The sequence below is a fragment of the Pelodiscus sinensis genome, chromosome 7, assembly GCF_049634645.1.
Source record: "Pelodiscus sinensis isolate JC-2024 chromosome 7, ASM4963464v1, whole genome shotgun sequence".
Lineage (NCBI taxonomy): Eukaryota > Metazoa > Chordata > Testudines > Trionychidae > Pelodiscus > Pelodiscus sinensis.
In genome coordinates this window covers 7,781,011-7,797,264 of record NC_134717.1, presented here as the reverse complement: position 1 = coordinate 7,797,264, position 16,254 = coordinate 7,781,011, and the positions used below count along the sequence as shown (strand labels likewise).

The 16,254-nt window shown below is 49.4% G+C and overlaps 1 protein-coding gene across 2 annotated transcripts in view; it reads left to right on the top strand.

Annotated features, from left to right (window-relative positions):
- The first annotated feature begins 3,008 nt into the window (after positions 1-3,008).
- TFCP2L1 (transcription factor CP2 like 1) overlaps positions 3,009-16,254 on the top strand; it is a 52,647-nt gene continuing 39,401 nt past the window's right edge. The window contains exons 1-2 of one of the 2 annotated variants that reach the window (XM_075933078.1): positions 3,009-3,188; positions 10,573-10,724. In XM_075933078.1, the coding sequence (XP_075789193.1) occupies positions 3,127-3,188; positions 10,573-10,724 (214 nt within the window). In that variant the 5' untranslated portion in view covers positions 3,009-3,126. Of the gene's footprint in view, positions 3,189-4,850; positions 4,958-10,572; positions 10,725-16,254 lie in introns of those variants that run through there. The other variant, XM_014580915.3, reaches the window with a different exon arrangement.

The following is a 16,254-nucleotide window of genomic DNA, read 5'->3' as shown; positions in this document are numbered from 1 at the left end:
ATTACCAGCAAATGTTACTTTGCCTTCTGTTTTCAGCAACAAGAAAGAGGAGAGGAAATAAACAGAATTATTTTAAACTCATGCAATAGCCAACATTTAATTTTTAGGAATGAAACAAACAAAATATCAACAGGCCAGACTAGGGACGTGAACGAGTAGTCAAGTAGACGATTAACCAATAAGCCTAGTCTTACTGGTTAATCTTCTTGATTACTCGAATTCCCCCTTCCTTGTTGCCTCTGTATCAGAGGCAGCAGCGCAGGGGTGGAGGGCAGGAGAGGCTGTTTTGCAGCAGCAGCCTCTGTCCTTGGGGGTCCCAGCATCCTGTGGACAGAGGCTGCTTTGCAGCAGCTTCCCCCATCTCTTCCTTCCCCCCCGCCACAGCCTCTGTCTGTGGGAAGCTGGGACCCCCCTGATGGACAGAGACTACTGCAGTAGTGTGGGGCAGCAGACAGCCGGTCTAAGAGGACAGCTGGTTTTTAAATCGCAGACCAGTTCTCTCTTGGAACCCCTTGCTGCTGCCTCTGATACAGAGGCAGCAGCATGGCATGGCAGGCACCTCCCTGGGAGTGAGGCCGGATTGTACTGGCTGCCAGCCTTGCCTCCGGGGACTATAGAATAGTTGACTAACCGCTATCTAATATCTGTGGGTCAGACCTGATTGGATCATTCACACGGTATTTTACCAGCCAATGCTGCAATATAGCCAGAATCGTGAAAGGATATTTACTCTTTACAAATGTCCACGGACATCTCAACAAACGTAGTGTTGAATCTTTGTGCAAGAACCACATTTAGATACTTTGCTCCAGCAAGTACCACAACAGCTGTGTTGCTCAGATGTTGACTTGTGGGAGCTGAGCTGTGCTTTTATTGCTAAATGTTTTTAAAAGCATTAAAAAATGAAATGCAAATAGAATATTTTTGCTTGGAAAGAAACAAGCTTTCTTATCATATTGTAGTTGGGTAAAAGAAGAGAAGCTATTTTAAAGAGACCCTAGAAAATACTTTCAGTACTGTCTTTTCTGTCGTATAATAATTCTTCTTTTGTAACACTTCCTTAGTCTGAAAGAAATAAATGCTGATCAATATATTTCTCAAAATGTGTTACAAATATTAGCTGACTCAACCTCCCATCACTTCTGTGAAGTAGGAAATAAATACACAGGATTCACTGCCATTTATTTGTGTTTGTACAGCACTATCATAACAGAGGTCAAGCTGGTTGTGGCCTTGAGGTGCTACTACAGTATAAATGTTAAATAATAATAATTAAATCAAAATATCGTCACCTACCACTGAAAAGCAGCCACCTCTGGGGTGGAATATTGCAGCTTCTAAACAATATACAAAAACGCCACCTAACAGCCTAGAAGGGCAGAACAGTGGCTCTGACTGAACCTGCAAGGAGGCAGCTCTTACTACATTTAAAAGGCAGAGCCACAGCAGGGCTAGCTCCTGGGGCTGGCACGCAGCCCAGGCTCATGCCGTCCATGGGAGCTAACTCCACTGCGGCTCTGCAGTTTCAATGTAGTCGGTGCTGGGCTGCAGCACGCCTGGTTCCTGCTACATTTAATCTGCAGAGCCGCAGTGGGGGTAGCAAGCGCCCCCCCCCCCATTGACTACTCGATTAGCTGATTAATCACAATTTTACCTCCCTACTGTGAAGATCATAGGGGGCATAAGGATGAACTTGAGAACAGAGGTATAGATAGGGATGAGGCTATACAGGGCTTTGTAGGTTGAGATACTTGAATCTCATGCAGTAGAAATACAGATTGAGACCTGCAGGGAAGGAGTTGGAGGTGGCACCGTTGCCTTTAGCAACAGCAGTTTGGACTAGAAGGGGTGATATAAGCTTGGGGCGGGGATGGGCAGGATGCTCTTGTGGTTAAGACATTGGATGCCACAATTTTCCCATGTGACCTTGGGCAAGTAATTTCACTTCTCAGCTCCTCATCTGTAAAATGGGGATACATTTCCTATGCAAAATGTTATGATGCTAAATTCAGTGAGAGGATCAAGTGTAGAAGGCAGGCCCTATAAAATGGAGCAGAGATGCGATTACAATGCTCTGATCATCTTAAATAATAGACCAGATACATTAAAATACACTTGAATGGTTACTGCACATCCACACATGTAACCTTCACTGAAGTCAATGGGAGCTGCTGGCTTGACCTCTAGGCATGATGGGAAGAGAGCTACTTTGTCAAAAAAATATCTGGAGCACATACTGCACCCCAGTCTTTAAACAGTCTCTGATGTAAGATATTTGACAGACTCCCTTTAAACCTGTGAGTGATCCTAGAGTTTTAGAAGGCTCCTCTTTTATTTTATATAAACAAATACACCAATTTACATTCAGCTGTTGCTTATTACAGCATTGGCTGCCTGGCTTGTAATGTGTGTGCTTTACCTGTGATAACTGTCAATGGCATATAAGAGACAGCACAGGCACAGCCCCAAACACCTCTGGTGCTGTTTAATAAAATCTTTTTACAGAGCATATCATGTACACTGATCGTGCCTTACCTAGGCACACTGCCCTTCATCATAAAGAATCCCCAAAGACTATGTACTTAGCACACAGAGTCTCTGACGCTGTTCTCTTTAGAGACTCATCTAGTCCAGAACCGTTGAGACCTTATGACATGGACACTTTTTGGGGGTGCCTAGGGGATTGGGCACCTATCCACCTCGTTCCCCCGCCCTCATCCCCGGGATACCTAGGGGTTTGGGCGCCCTATCCAGGTTCCCAGGGCCACCTGTCGGATGAGGTGTCCTGTCCCCTCTGTGGGACACACAGTGTTGGGGCGCCAAGTGCCCTCTGGGATCAGGGGTCCTGGCCCTTCTGTGGGGCACGGATGGGGCTAGGCGCCCCAGGGAAGCCGCGGCCCCACAACTACCTGCGCGCCCCGTTCGCCCAGCCGTGCCCGGGTGGAGCCGGCCGGGCCGGGCCGCGGAGAGGAGGAGCAGGGGGAGGGCTCAGCTTAGCTCAGCGCCGGGGCCCAGCCAACCAGTCGGTGGCGCGGCGGGGCAATAAAAGCGCAGGGAGCCGCGCGGGCGGCCGCGGTCCGGAGCGGTGCGCGCTGTGCCAGGCCAAACTGCCCAGGACGCCTCACCATGCTCTTCTGGCACACGCAGCCCGAGCACTACAACCAGCACTCCACCGGCAGCTACCTGCGGTGAGTCCGGCGCCGGCCTCCCGTGGCGGGACGGGCCAGGGCGCACGGAGCGCCCCTGCCCGCGCCGTGCCAGGGCCGAGAGAAGCCCGGGGAGAAGGGGAGCGCGCGGGGAAGGGTGGGCGCTGGAGCGCTCCATGGCGCATTGGAGAGGTCGGTGCCCTTGGGCAGGCGGCGCAGACGGTCCCGGGGGGGGGGGTCACTGCAGCGTAGCAGGAGCAAGAGGATGTTCCCTCCTCCTCCCCCAGTCTCTGCTTTGCGCTGGGCGCTCTGCACGAGTTCCCTGCTGCGCGCGTGTGGCCGGGCTGGAGCCTGGATGCGCCCCCTGACCCTGCCCTACCGCGCGGCGTGTGCTGCTGCCTCTGGGCTGAGCCTGCCGCCCTGCCAATGCGGCTGCGTGTTGCTGGGAGCACCGTCCCCTCTGCCCGGCTTTGGGCGCAAAGCCACCCGGCGGAGGATCTCCTTTGGCGGCGGAGTGACGCCACTCGGGTTGCACTGGTGTGAAGCCAATAGAATCCGAATTACGGAGAGCAGCGTCTGCCTGTAAATCGCACGGCTTGTGCCTTTGCCTTTGAGCTGGTTTGGGCTGCTTCCAGGTGAAACTCACTTCTGAGAACGGCTTCTTTGGGTCCTTTGGAAACGTGGCCACCTTCCCCTGCCTGTAGCCACGAACAGGCTTAAGGGATGTGCGTGGCCTGGCCGTTGCGTCTCAGAAAGCTGGGCTGGGTGGGGCTCTCCCCACATCTTGCCAGGGGTGTCAGTTCAGTAGCATTGAAAGGGGCACCCTGTCTGTCGAGCTCTGTGTGATCTTGCCCTCCAGAGTTGCCTTCTGTAGGGATGTCACTAGAACACTTCAAAGACAGGAGTTAAAACCCTCTCAGTCAAGCACTGTCAAGAGGCTATAGTGTAGAAAATGCTTTCTTGGATCTTAGGAAGTCATCAGATTTTCTCGGGACAGGAGGTTTTTTTTTTTCTTTTTGGAGGGTGGCTAACTGGCTCTGACTTCTGGTTGTGAGCTTGTCCAAACCAGTTGTAGCCTGTCTTGTTTTCATACCAGTCCCATTTAATTCAATGTCTTATTTAAGCATAGGGGTCGTCAAACCAAATGCAGAAGAACCCTGCATTTACTCCTCCCTGTTTGAAGTGGGAATTTCATTTTTGACTTGGCTGAATTTTTATGAAAATTGGAAAGACTTTCCGTTGGAAAATGGCACAACTCCGGGGAAGTGGATGAATGGCTGATTTACACCAGCAGAGGGGCTGGTTCACACCCAGATCACTTGTTTTCAAAGCATATCTCCCCATTCTAAGCTATCTCCCAGAATATTCAGCTAGCCCATTTAAGCATTCAAAAGCCTGCTGCCAAAGGCAAAGGAGGGGGCTTTTTTCTACAGAGACTCATCTAATGTCCAGCACCCTTGGGACCTTATGACATGGACACTTTTTGGTGGTGCCTAGGGGATTGGGTCACCTATCTGCCCCCCTCATCCTTGGGATACCTAGAGGTTTGGGTGCCCTGCCTTCCCCCTTTTATGGGGCACCTGGCGTTAGACACCCTGCCCCCTCTTTGAAGCACCCTTTCAGCTGGTAGACCTGTGTACTTAACTCTACTCCCTGTATGCACAGGTGGCATCATGTACAAAATCCCTTGCTGTTCTCCAGTGGTACGATATTAGATGTGAGTACTTCCCCCTTTCTCTTACATAGAGAAGCATTGCCGTGAAGGTCCAGGGCACCTTAGACTGTCTGCATGACATGTTCCCTCCCCTAAGGTATGTGTATTAATAACTTACATGGATGGGGCTGTTGCCCAGCTGTCTCTGTGCCGAGCTAATAGACGAGTGACGCAGACTGCATCAAGCCAAGGGCTGGTACAATGTGCATGCTGCCTTGGCTGCTAGGGAACCAGGAGAGCAGCATGCCTTTCACTCATAGCACAGTAACTGCTGACCAGAAGACTTTCTGATGCTTCCTAATTCTGCTCAATATTCCCCCCTCCCCCGCCACGTTTTGGCAATGGAACATTTGAAGATACCTGTTATCAGGGAGGGCAACTTTTCTGCCAAACGTGAACTTGTTGCAGCAGGGCTAGACGAGGAAAAGGTGCAGAGACAATTACACAGATGTATCTACACCAGTGCAGTCCCCAAGGCACATGCTGCAACTGTGCAAAAGAGGCTTGTTGGTGATGTACCGTGGTAGACGACTTGGGTACATAAGCCCAATGCCTGTTTTATCTCAGTGCTGTCCGTGTACGCCTTGGTGTGAGTATGCCGCTGCCAAAAAGTCCCAGTACTAGCAAGGCTTCAGGCAGTATCTATCAGAGGAGGCTGAATGCTCACTGGTCTAGAAATACTATACGGATTGAAAGCCTTCCTAGAGTGCATAGAATCATAGAATACTACTGTCCTTGCAGACTAGACTAGAACCACACCTTGTGAGTTTTCTCTGGGAAAAATGTCTTTGCCTTTGTACATATCTGCACTAAAGACTTCTGCTGGCAGGCTGTGTCTATCAGAGTTTGCATCTCTTTCTTTTCACAACCCTAACCACGGTTAGATGGGCAGAAGTCTATAGTGCAGACCTGGCCTCAAAGAGGTTTTTTTGGGAGGGAGGATAATCTTGATTGGGAATAGTGTATTTGTTTCATGTTCCTTATTCTCCCAATATTGGAATCACTCAACAAACTCCCTCTCACATACCTCCCCTTCCCCCCACCCCCCAAAAAAAAGACCCGTGGGACCTCAGTCAGGGATCAATTCTGGAAAACTTTAGCTTAAAAGTGAAATTTTAAAAATAACTGCTGTGAGACTTAGAATGGGAACTGTTATGGAACCTCAGTTACGGTTGATAAAACTGCTTTCCAAAGTACTGGTAATAGACTGGGTAACAACTTTCAACTCTTTGTTTGGTTCTCTTTGCCATGTCTGAATTTCTATACTTGTTGTGTATATGGTCTCAGTCCTTGACTGGCTGCTGAAACCTTGTCTCTTTGCCACACTCTTTGATACTCTATATGCCAAATACCATAAAATAAAATATTCTGTACGGGCCTGATCAAAAGCCAATTGCAGTTAGTAGACTTTGGATTATGCCTTATAAGAATAAAAAATTCTATTTACTTATATACAATAGTGCTTTTTTGGGCAGTTTCACAGTTATGTTTTATGATTAGACTTTCTACAGACCTATCTGATGGAATTAAAGGTCCTTGAATGCTTGTGATCATTAACAATCCTGAAGTACTTTTTGCAAGTTTAGAGGAATTGAATTGAAATATGATATGTGGAATTTAGGCACTTAATTTCTGCTTCTCTCAGTTTCTTGGTGACATTTCAGCCAAGTGAGGAACATATCACTCGCCCAAACCTGTTAATTATCGGCTCAGCCTTTCAAACACTGGCTGCTTGTTTGCATTTTCAGGAGTTAGCTAGGGGACTATGTTATATTTTCTGTAAAGCAACTTGTATCCTGAGGGCATTGTGCAGATAGGGCATGAAGCAGTATTTCTGTGCAGCAGAGGTGACTGCATTTCATTGGAGAATGATTTCTGTATATGAGTGTGAAAAATATCGTGGGATCCTTGTAGAAGAAATACTCTATTTTGAAAAATCTTATCTTCATTTGGATCTTCATTGCTGTAATAAGCTATCTAGGAAAAAAGTGGTGGTCCAGTTAGGGAAGAACTGCGAGAGTGTCTAATATCTGTGAAATAAAAATGGGTCTAGATGTTTTCAGGTTGGCTATAGAATGGGAATAAACTCCCTGCTCTTTGCTTGATCTGTTCCATGGCTTTACTTCTCCATAAACAGGAGTTGCTGGTTTTGAACCAGGAACTTTAGAGCCTTTACTGCAGATGGCAGAGTACTGAGCTGGTGAGAGGTCCCTGAGGTTGCAGGTGCTGAGAGTTAAGAGCCAACAATAAGTGGATCATTAACCCTCAGGCAGAGCAAACCCCTTAATGCTCTTACCTGCCCAAGCATGCCAATGCTTCCATGTGCCTATATGGTTATTTTTTATGCTTATTTGTGCACATGAGCATTAAGGCAGTGGACAGAGCTCCTGCCATAAGAACCAGATAGTCAAGAGGTTTCATGTGCCTGGTGTAGACAAGAGGTGGCTATAAAGATCTGTTCTGAGCCAGGAGGTGCTCTGGTTGGATTTAGTGGTCTTACCACTTGCACAGAATGAAGAGAAGGGGAGGGTTCAGCAATAGAGAAGCTGGGAAGACTAATATGATGCTTTATACTGAGGCATAGCAAGATAAAGCTGCTAACACAGGCATTTGTTTCCTTAGCATGTGTCTACACTCCAGCTGGGCATGAACCCCCTCCCCATGGGCAAATAGAGGAGCATGTCTAAACTTGCGGGAAGATTGGCGCTGTGGTAGTCGAACTTCTGGTGTTCGATTTAGCAGGTCTAGTAAGGACCTGCTAAATCAAACACCGAGGGCTCACCTGTGGGTTGGTGCTGGTACTCCTCACTGTAAGGCAAGTTGATGGGAGCATTTTTCCTGTCAACCTCCTGCTGTGAGGATGGCACCAAAGCTTGACTTAAGGTATGGCAACGCCAACTTTGTTATTTATATAGCTGAAATTGCGTCCTTTAAGCCGACCTTTGGCTGTAGTGTAGACCTGCCCAGAGTTGTGCTAACATGCTAAAAGTGGCAGCCTGGGTTAGCTGCTAAGTCCAAAACTGCCTAACTCCTTGCATCTGAGTTTGGGTGGCTAGCCTGGACCTGCGTCCATTCTACTGTTTTCAGGGCGCTAGCTCAAGAGAAGTGCAGTGAGTCTCTTTACCCATGCTGGGAAGCAGGCCTCCCTCTGCACACTGGGGATGCCCTGACTGGTCATGCTTTGGTGCTTTTAATGCAGGTGAACTTCATTTTGCCCTCTGAGATGGGCTCCAGATCGATGACGTTGAAATTGGTAGAGGTCTGCCAGTGTGAACCTTGTCAAGGAGGTCGGATTGGTAACTGTGGGAGCTGTGAAGAAGCAGCCGAGGGCAGCATCTGACCCAATCTTGTCTGTAGTTTAAATGCTAAAGGGTTTTAAATTAGATTTAGGGGAGGGGCCTAGGTCAAATGGCTGGACCTGTTGGGTTTTGGAGAAACTGACATCTGGAGCCAGCCTGGTGCCTGGCTAACCTGTAATGGGCTGGAATAAAACCCTGGACCAAGTCAGGATGTTTTGAGCTGAATGAGAAGGCTGGAAACTATCTCTTGGTACAAAAATAATGGAATTATACAATTCTAGAACTGGGAGGTCATTGAGTCCAGTCCCCTGGACTAGGGGAGACCCAGTACTGTCTAGACCAGGCAGTCAGAGGCCTGCTGCCCCCCCTTTGTTTGCTCAACAGCTGCCCCCCCTTTGTTTGCTCAACAGCTCAAGAACCTTTCCCCCCCCTTGGTGTTCTGCATAACAAAAAATTATTGTTTGGTGTTCCTTGGTCTTAAAAAGTTTAAGAAACACTGGTCTAGACCATCCCTGATAGGTGTCTCTCTACCCTGCTCTTAAATATCTCCACAACCTCCCTAGACAATTTATTCCAGTGTTTAACCACCCCTGGCAGGAAGTTTTTCCTAATGTCCAACCTAAACCTCCCTTGCTGCAGTTTAAGCCCATTGCTTCTTTTTCTATTATCAGAGGCCAAGGAGAACAATTTTTCTCTCTCCTCTTTGTGACACCCTTTTAGATACTTGAAAACCACTATCATGTCCCCTCTCAGTCTTCTCCTTTCCAAACCAGCCCAATTCTTTGTACTTACAGAAAATATACATACAGAAGCATGCTACTTCATATGGGCTAAATCCTGAAGCAGTTCAGCCTGGTAGCATGAGGCAGAGACACCCCAGTAGGCTGTATAAACTTCCTGCACAGCAGAGCGACTGTGGATTGATGTGGAAGGAGGCTCATTCCCAATACCCATCATTAACCCTACTAGTATATTACTTAACTCTGGCCAGAAGTCCCCCAGCCTCCTCACCCTTTCTCCTGAGGTGCCCTGACCAGCCCCGAGTTATGAATCAGTCGCACCAATTGTTGGCGGGATGGGCTGAATTTTGAGGGTGTGACTAGTTCAGGATGAAATTATTGGCTTTGGGGGTGGGTGGGACCAGTTTTGGGAAGCATCTACTTTGTAGGAGGAAAAGGCATGGTTCTGTGGGGGAGTGAAAAGGGGTAGGTGGAGGAAGGGCGTAGCTTGGAGGGAAGAAGGCTCCTTTCTGGGAGAAGCAAATTGACGGGATTAGTGTGTGCAAGGAGGGAGGCCTTACTTCTGAGAGAAAGGGGCTGTGGCTTAGTGGGGCAGAGGGAACCAAGCAATCTTTGATGGGTGGATAGCAAATTCTGCCTTTTAAAAATATCACTTTGCAGTGTTCTTACTAGAAATCATCAGGGGCTTTTATTTACTTTCCCTGAATATTTTTTTCAGGCTTTTGTCTTTTGGGTGTGAACGCCAAAACTTTCTTCAGAAGTTTCTTCTTTGTTTTTAAAGAAATGTTAGTGTTCACTGTTTCCTCACCCTCCTTCTCTCCTCCAGACAAAACCCACTTCTCAGCCAGCTCTCCTTTCTATTCAACCAAGTCATTCTTTGGGGACTTTCTGGTGTACTGATGCTATGTGTTAAAGATGCCTGTTACTAAGTTACTGAGCAGGGGGACTGCATGCCCTGTTACTCTGCAGAAGCCAAACTCTTCAAACCCTAAGAAGAAATTTCAGCGCTAGAGCTGGAAGGTGTAAACTCCAGTTTGCGGAGACATAACTTCGATTTAGCGTGTGCTCTAAAAACACACGTGTCACCGGGGTGGACTAGCCCGGCGGGATACTGGGATTTTCCTGGTGGGCCGTTGTATCCACCCGTGACGGGCCTCTGTTGCCCCGCACTCTGAGCGGCTCTGCGTCCGCGCTGTATGTGGCACACGGAGCCTGACCGGCCACTTGTGCTGCGTGCCGGACGTGACGCAGGGAAAGGGGGTGGGGCTTGAGGGGCACACGGGTGACATCATGGGGAGGGCCATTCCCAGGCCTATTTTGATTGCCAGTCCGCTCCTGTGTGTCACCACAGTGGTGGTGGGCGGGGCTAGTAACCGTGTTCATAGATGTGTAGTGGGGCCCGCCATCCCCTCCTGCGGCTCACGCTGCCGCAGCTACTCATCTATTTTTAATATGCAAGCTCCATTAGAGGGAGCGCTGTTGAGCCTACCCTGCGCTGGAATTCACACCTTCCCGCTGCAGCGTGTATAACTCCTTGCGCGTGAGACGAGATCGCCGTCTCTTCCGTGGCGTCGCGTGGGCACCTGCAGCATGAGAGAAGTTCGCATTTGGAGCCTCGCCGTGGGCACCTCGCAAGTCGCAGGCTGTAAACCTGGGCTAATTCTGTGTTTCAGTGATGTCCTCGCGCTGCCGATCTTCAAACAGGAGGAGCCCCAACTGTCTCCTGAGAATGACACCAAACTGCCTCCGTTTCAATACGTTCTCTGCACAGCCACCTCCCCTGCTGTAAAGCTGCACGAAGAAACCCTGACCTATCTCAACCAAGGTAAGGAACTACAGGAAAGACTGTCATTTGGAAATGGCCCATGATGACACAATTGAATTATGCTCCTCTGGTTTGTGGGGGGCGGGGAAGTTGGGTTTTTTGGATTTTGTACACATGTGGGTCAGGTTTTCAGCTGATGTCGGTGAAACGCCCATGAACTCAGGGCTGGCTTACATTAATTGGGGATCTGGCCCACACATTTCCATGCAATGTATGGTGGATTGGACTCGGACCATTTGAAATGCAGCTTTGTTTGACATGCATTGGTATCTCAGCCATGGGGTTGAGGGAGTCTTGTGCCGGCGGGTGAGATTGGCAAGCTGGTAAGCGTTAGGAGCACCACTGTCACGACTCAGCGATGCGTGTCCTAGTTCTGTTCCAGGGAATTGCTGGCGCATGGGTCAGGAAGGTAGATGATGCTTCCGCGTTACTCTAGGAAGAGCGTGACGTCGCTCATACTGGCCCTACTTCAGCACGGTGGTGGAATGTCATTGCTCCAAGCTTCTGTAGTCGGCAAAGCTAAGCGTCTGACTTGGCCGTTTAGCGCTCCGTATTGCCTATACTGCAAGCCAGCTTCTGCCCCTAGATGAACTCACAGTGCCCATACAGTGTCTTTGACAGGACTTGCGCACATTTGTAGGTGGAATTTGGCCTTACCCTACGTAGGCCCTTTTAGCACCCTTCAGGATGTGGGTTCTGCAACATAAGGCTTTGCACCTGCACCTTTCTGGGTATGAATCATGCTGTCACTATATTTTCTGCCCGGTCACTAACAAAGACCTTTGCCAGATGAAATACTAAAAGGCTTCTCCATGCTGTGTTGCTTATGCCCCCTTCTGCTCCGATGCATGGTATATCCCCAACTTCTAGGGCACTAAATATGAGCCATGAAAAATAAAAACCAGAGAAGAAGTGTTCCGGTGCTCACAGTCTGAAATGATCAAAGGGGAGGGTAGACAAGCTGGTGAATCTTTGTGAAAAGGCCTTCTGGTCATGGAGACAGTGGGATCCTTTAACATTCGAAGCAACCAATCGCAAAATAGCACCTTTGCCGGCAAAATACCTAGACCCATATCAAGCTGCTCTCTCTTCCCACTTAGCCTTAGCCCCAGAGAAGGGTGGAGATGCTAATTTGCAATTCTTCCCTCCATTCTGCTCCTGGCAAACCATCAGATTTCCCTGGATGGGACAGTGTCAACGTTCCCTTTGTAAAGCGAGGCTGATAATATTTGAACATCTCCGATAAGCCCCATTGTGACTTCGGGCTTTGTTCCCTGTTGTCCCGCCAAGAGCTTTGAAGATGGGGTATTTCCTGCTCCATCTTTGTAAGAGACAAAGGACTTGGCTATCTGAGGATGCTCAGGAGACTATGGCCAATCCATTAAAGGCATGGAGTCAATGCACAGAAATTCTGGTTAGGTGCCTCAAACCCACCACTATCTGCTTTGACTCAGGAGTAACATGACTTTTGTTCGCTGTCCTTTAATTTTTGGAGTTAAAAAAAACCCCCCAAAGCTAGAAGTGTGTGTGTGTGTGGAGGAGAGCTGAGTCACAGAGAGCTTCCGGTGGGGTATTTAAGGCACCAACGCGTAGGCATTGACTTCAGACCATTCATTGATTTGCCTTCCCTCTCCTGTGTGTCCCCATATAGACCTGGCCAAGGAACCAGCTTCTGCCCTTCCTATCAACGTGTTATCCCAGGGAAGTCCACAGGCTGGCCCAGTGCCATGGACACAGACTGGGGTTTTCCAAAGCACTTGGCTTTGCCTTAATTCTGCTCTTGTGGAAATGGGTGGGCCTCTGAGCTGTGACTTCAGCGGGAGCAGAGCCGGGCCAGTGTTGAGCATTTCTGACAATCTCACCTAGAATGGATGTGCCTGAAAGCGCAGGGGGAGATCCAGTCTTGACCTTGTCCCTGATAGGGTCACAAGCAAGCCAGGGGCAGTAGCGGCTAACAGGACCAAAGTCCAAAGCAGAAGAGCATGAATAGAATGGGAATAGGTGGTGGGGGGTTTTTTTTTTTTTGAGGACTCTACCGGACAAACTATATTAGAAGTGCTGAATCCTGCTGTGTCTTGAGCATGTGTCCTGGAGAGGCCAGAGAATTCCAGAGCCCAAATGCCTACACTACAGTCAAACAGCTTCTTCACTTGAGCCCCACAAGCTGGAGCCAGCCGGCACAAGCCAGCGACGGGCGGGGGAGGGGGGGGTCTGATTGCAGACATACCTTAAGTGACTAGAACACTCCCTCGGAAGCGAGGTCTGTACGGAGAGCCCGCTCAAGATCAATGCGCTGATTAAGTGGTCGGCTCTGTGCATGCAGGTGAACGTCGCCTGTGCTCCAGGCATGCATGTGCTTGAAGCTGTCTTGCCCCATTCCAGCAGGTTGTCTCTCATTACATACTTGCAGCTCGCTCTGTGCGCCACACGTTACCCTTCCCCAGCGGAAGGAAAGGATTTCATTCTGCTCTGCTAGGTTCTGCAAGGCTCTGTACCAGGGGGGTTTCAGATTGCAGGCTGGGGCCCCGAAGTGGGTCCCGACCAACTTGAATGGGGTTGCCAAGGCTGGTGTTTGGCCCTGGAGTCCAGCAAGTCTGTAGCCAAAGCTCAAGCCCCGCTCCCCGGGTCTAAGGTTACATGCCCTCTGTGCAGGACGAGCCCTTGGGCTTCAGCTGTAGCCTGTCTACCTTGGGTGGTGGGGCGTGGTCTCTGGTTCCCCCATCCTGGAATTGTGTTGTCAGAAGGGGGTCATGGTACGATGACGTTTGAGAACCCCTGCTCTATGCCATGTCTACTAGGGATGGGAATGGTTAATCGGTAAGCATTGCTCTTACCGGTTACGATTAACCAGTGGGCTGCCAGCCCTACAGGGGGCGCTCCAGCCTAACTGGGGCCACCCCCATCCACGGGCCCCCCCTGCCCACCCTTGTTTAATCGGTTAAACGGGATTTGACATCCCTACTATCTACCGTATTTCTCAGACAAAAATCCTTGGTCCTTGCTGTTTAGGGAAAAGGTGGAGCTCTGCTAGCAGGTCTCTCCCTTTGATCTAGACATGGCCCTTTTTGAGCAAGAGCCAAAGCTTGCATTGCTCTAGGAATTGTTTTGAAATACTATTTCTGGGATAATCTCTTGTGGGGTGGGGAGAAGGAATTTTAAATTCCGCCTTCTAATCAGATTTGATGTGTTTTTCTTGTGGGTGACTAAGCAACGATTTTGCACTAACTTAAAAATAAATCATAACTTGCCGTGCAGCCTCACAACAAAGAGTCCTTTTGGAGCTGGCAGATGATGAGGCCTGATTTAAATGGGCACTTGTGTGGGTTAACTCATAGAGAGGAGCGTTTATAAATGTTTCCTCCTCGTTCCTTGTGGATCAGAGTCTTGTGGGAGCATTGACCTCTCCACAGCGGAAGAGTTGGACGTGCCTCGGCTTAACTTAAAAACAGAAATTAAAGTCTTTTAATCCAAATGCCATTTTGTTTTGAGGAGAAATGTCTTTATCCATTGAAACGATCCCTGAGTCTCGAATGCCATGAAACCTCCTTTGTGATAAAAGGGCCTGGTCTCTTTCCTGAGGAGCTCACAAACCAATACAAGATCTGATCCAGATGGGGAGAGATTTGTGGGCTCTCTATGAAAGGCTATTCCATGGGTTGAGGGTACACGTGGAAGGAAGCTCAGGAGCCTGACATGGGGCCTTCAGGTTGGTCTTACTGTTTGGCTACGTCTAGATTGCATCCCTTTTTCGTAAAAGGGATGCAAATTAGACGTATCGCAATTGCTAATGAAGCGGGGATTTAAATCTCCCCCGCTTCGTTAGCATAAAAATGGCTGCCGCTTTTTTTCGGCGCGGAGCTTTGCTGGAAAAAAGCGCCAGTCTAGACACGAATCTTTCAGAAAATAAAGCCTTTTCCGAAAGATTCGCATCTAGACTGGTGCTTTTTTCCAGCAAAGCTCCGTGCCGAAAAAATGCGGCAGCCATTTTTATGCTAATGAAGCAGGGGAGATTTAAATTCCCGCTTCATTAGCAATTGTGATACGTCTAATTTGCAGTCCTTTTACGAAAAAGGGATGCAATCTAGACGTAGCCTTTGAGTGAGGGAATAAAACAGGTCAGTAAGAGGATGGACAGAACTCAGTAGAGTCTTTGAAGGTGGTGGCAAGAGTCTTTGAACTTGGTTTAGTGGAGAAGGAGCCAATAGAGGGATTTGGGGCAGATGATAGAGCCTGAAGAATTGGGTAGGAAGACCTTAGCAGTGGCTGCATGGACTGGAGGGGGCTCTGATGCAGAGGCAACTGGTCGGGAGGTACCGGGGTGGGGGGGGGGAGAGGCACATGACCCTTCCCAGCCTGGAGAAGGTCCAGGATAACCCCCCACTGCCCAGGCCATGCCTCTCCCTTCTCCTGCTTCGTCCCTGCCCCACTTAGTCCCCCAGACCACCCTTGTTGGGGGAAGAGCAGGGCTGGCACCGGCAGCAGGGGTCTGCTGCTCCCCTCCCTACACTCACCAGCAGCAGTGGGGGGAAGCAGAGCAAGGCGGCCCCACTGCTTGCTCCCTCAGCTGCTGTCGCTCCACATCCTGCAGGGGAGTGTGGGACGATCCTGCCTCCTCTATCAGAGCGGCGCAACCGGGGGGAGCAAAGCCATGGGACCATCTTACTCCACTTCCGCTGGCTGTGCCCAGTGGTTGAAGGGTCATGTGGCCCCTTGTGCCCTCCTCACATGTCGCCCCTGCTCTGATGGAGGATGGGGAGGCCACACTAGGGAAGGGCGGGTACTTTAGGGACAGATGGGAAGAGTTTTTAGCTATGTAGAGGGAGAAAAAGGACAAATGAGGTGGAGAAGAATTGGACTGGGTTCCTCTGGATGGGAGCAGGGTTGGGGGGGACATTGAGGAGCACTCGCAGGTTACGAGAGAATAATGGGCCCCATGGGATCACTGGGGATAGTTTCTGAAGGACATCAAGGAATTTAGTCTGAACTGTTGCATTAAGTTGACAAGCGCCAATCTCATCAGCAAAAGGTTGAAACCCTAGATTCTTGTTGGCTGCGGCGAGAGACCCAGCCTACGGGTCAAATAACCAAATAGTCCGATCCATCCAGGCCACGCTCCAGTGACTGACTCCTCACTCCTGTCTCTCGCCGTCTCCTCCCCTGGTTCATTGTCCACCTGGAGCCTGAACCCTGCGAGCTGCCCCTGTTCGCCAGTGCAACTTTTCAAACACTGTTTTAATGTAATTCTATTTCCGGGCCTATTGCAGATTGTCTTAAAAAATCTTCTCCAACAGCAACCCTGTTGTAAACTACTCCACGTACAAGGTGTCCTCAGAAGGTTCATATTGCATAGCTTGTAGCCGCGTGGCGTGAGGGCGCAAGTCCTCTTACAGCTAAGTGTATATTGCTGTAGTGCACAAGAAACCCCAACCCAGCTCAAGGTGCAAGGCCCTGCACAAACTTAATATGACAGCCCCTGGAGTAAATGCTTTTCACTATGGTTACTATCCTCAATGTGGAAAAGAGGATGTGT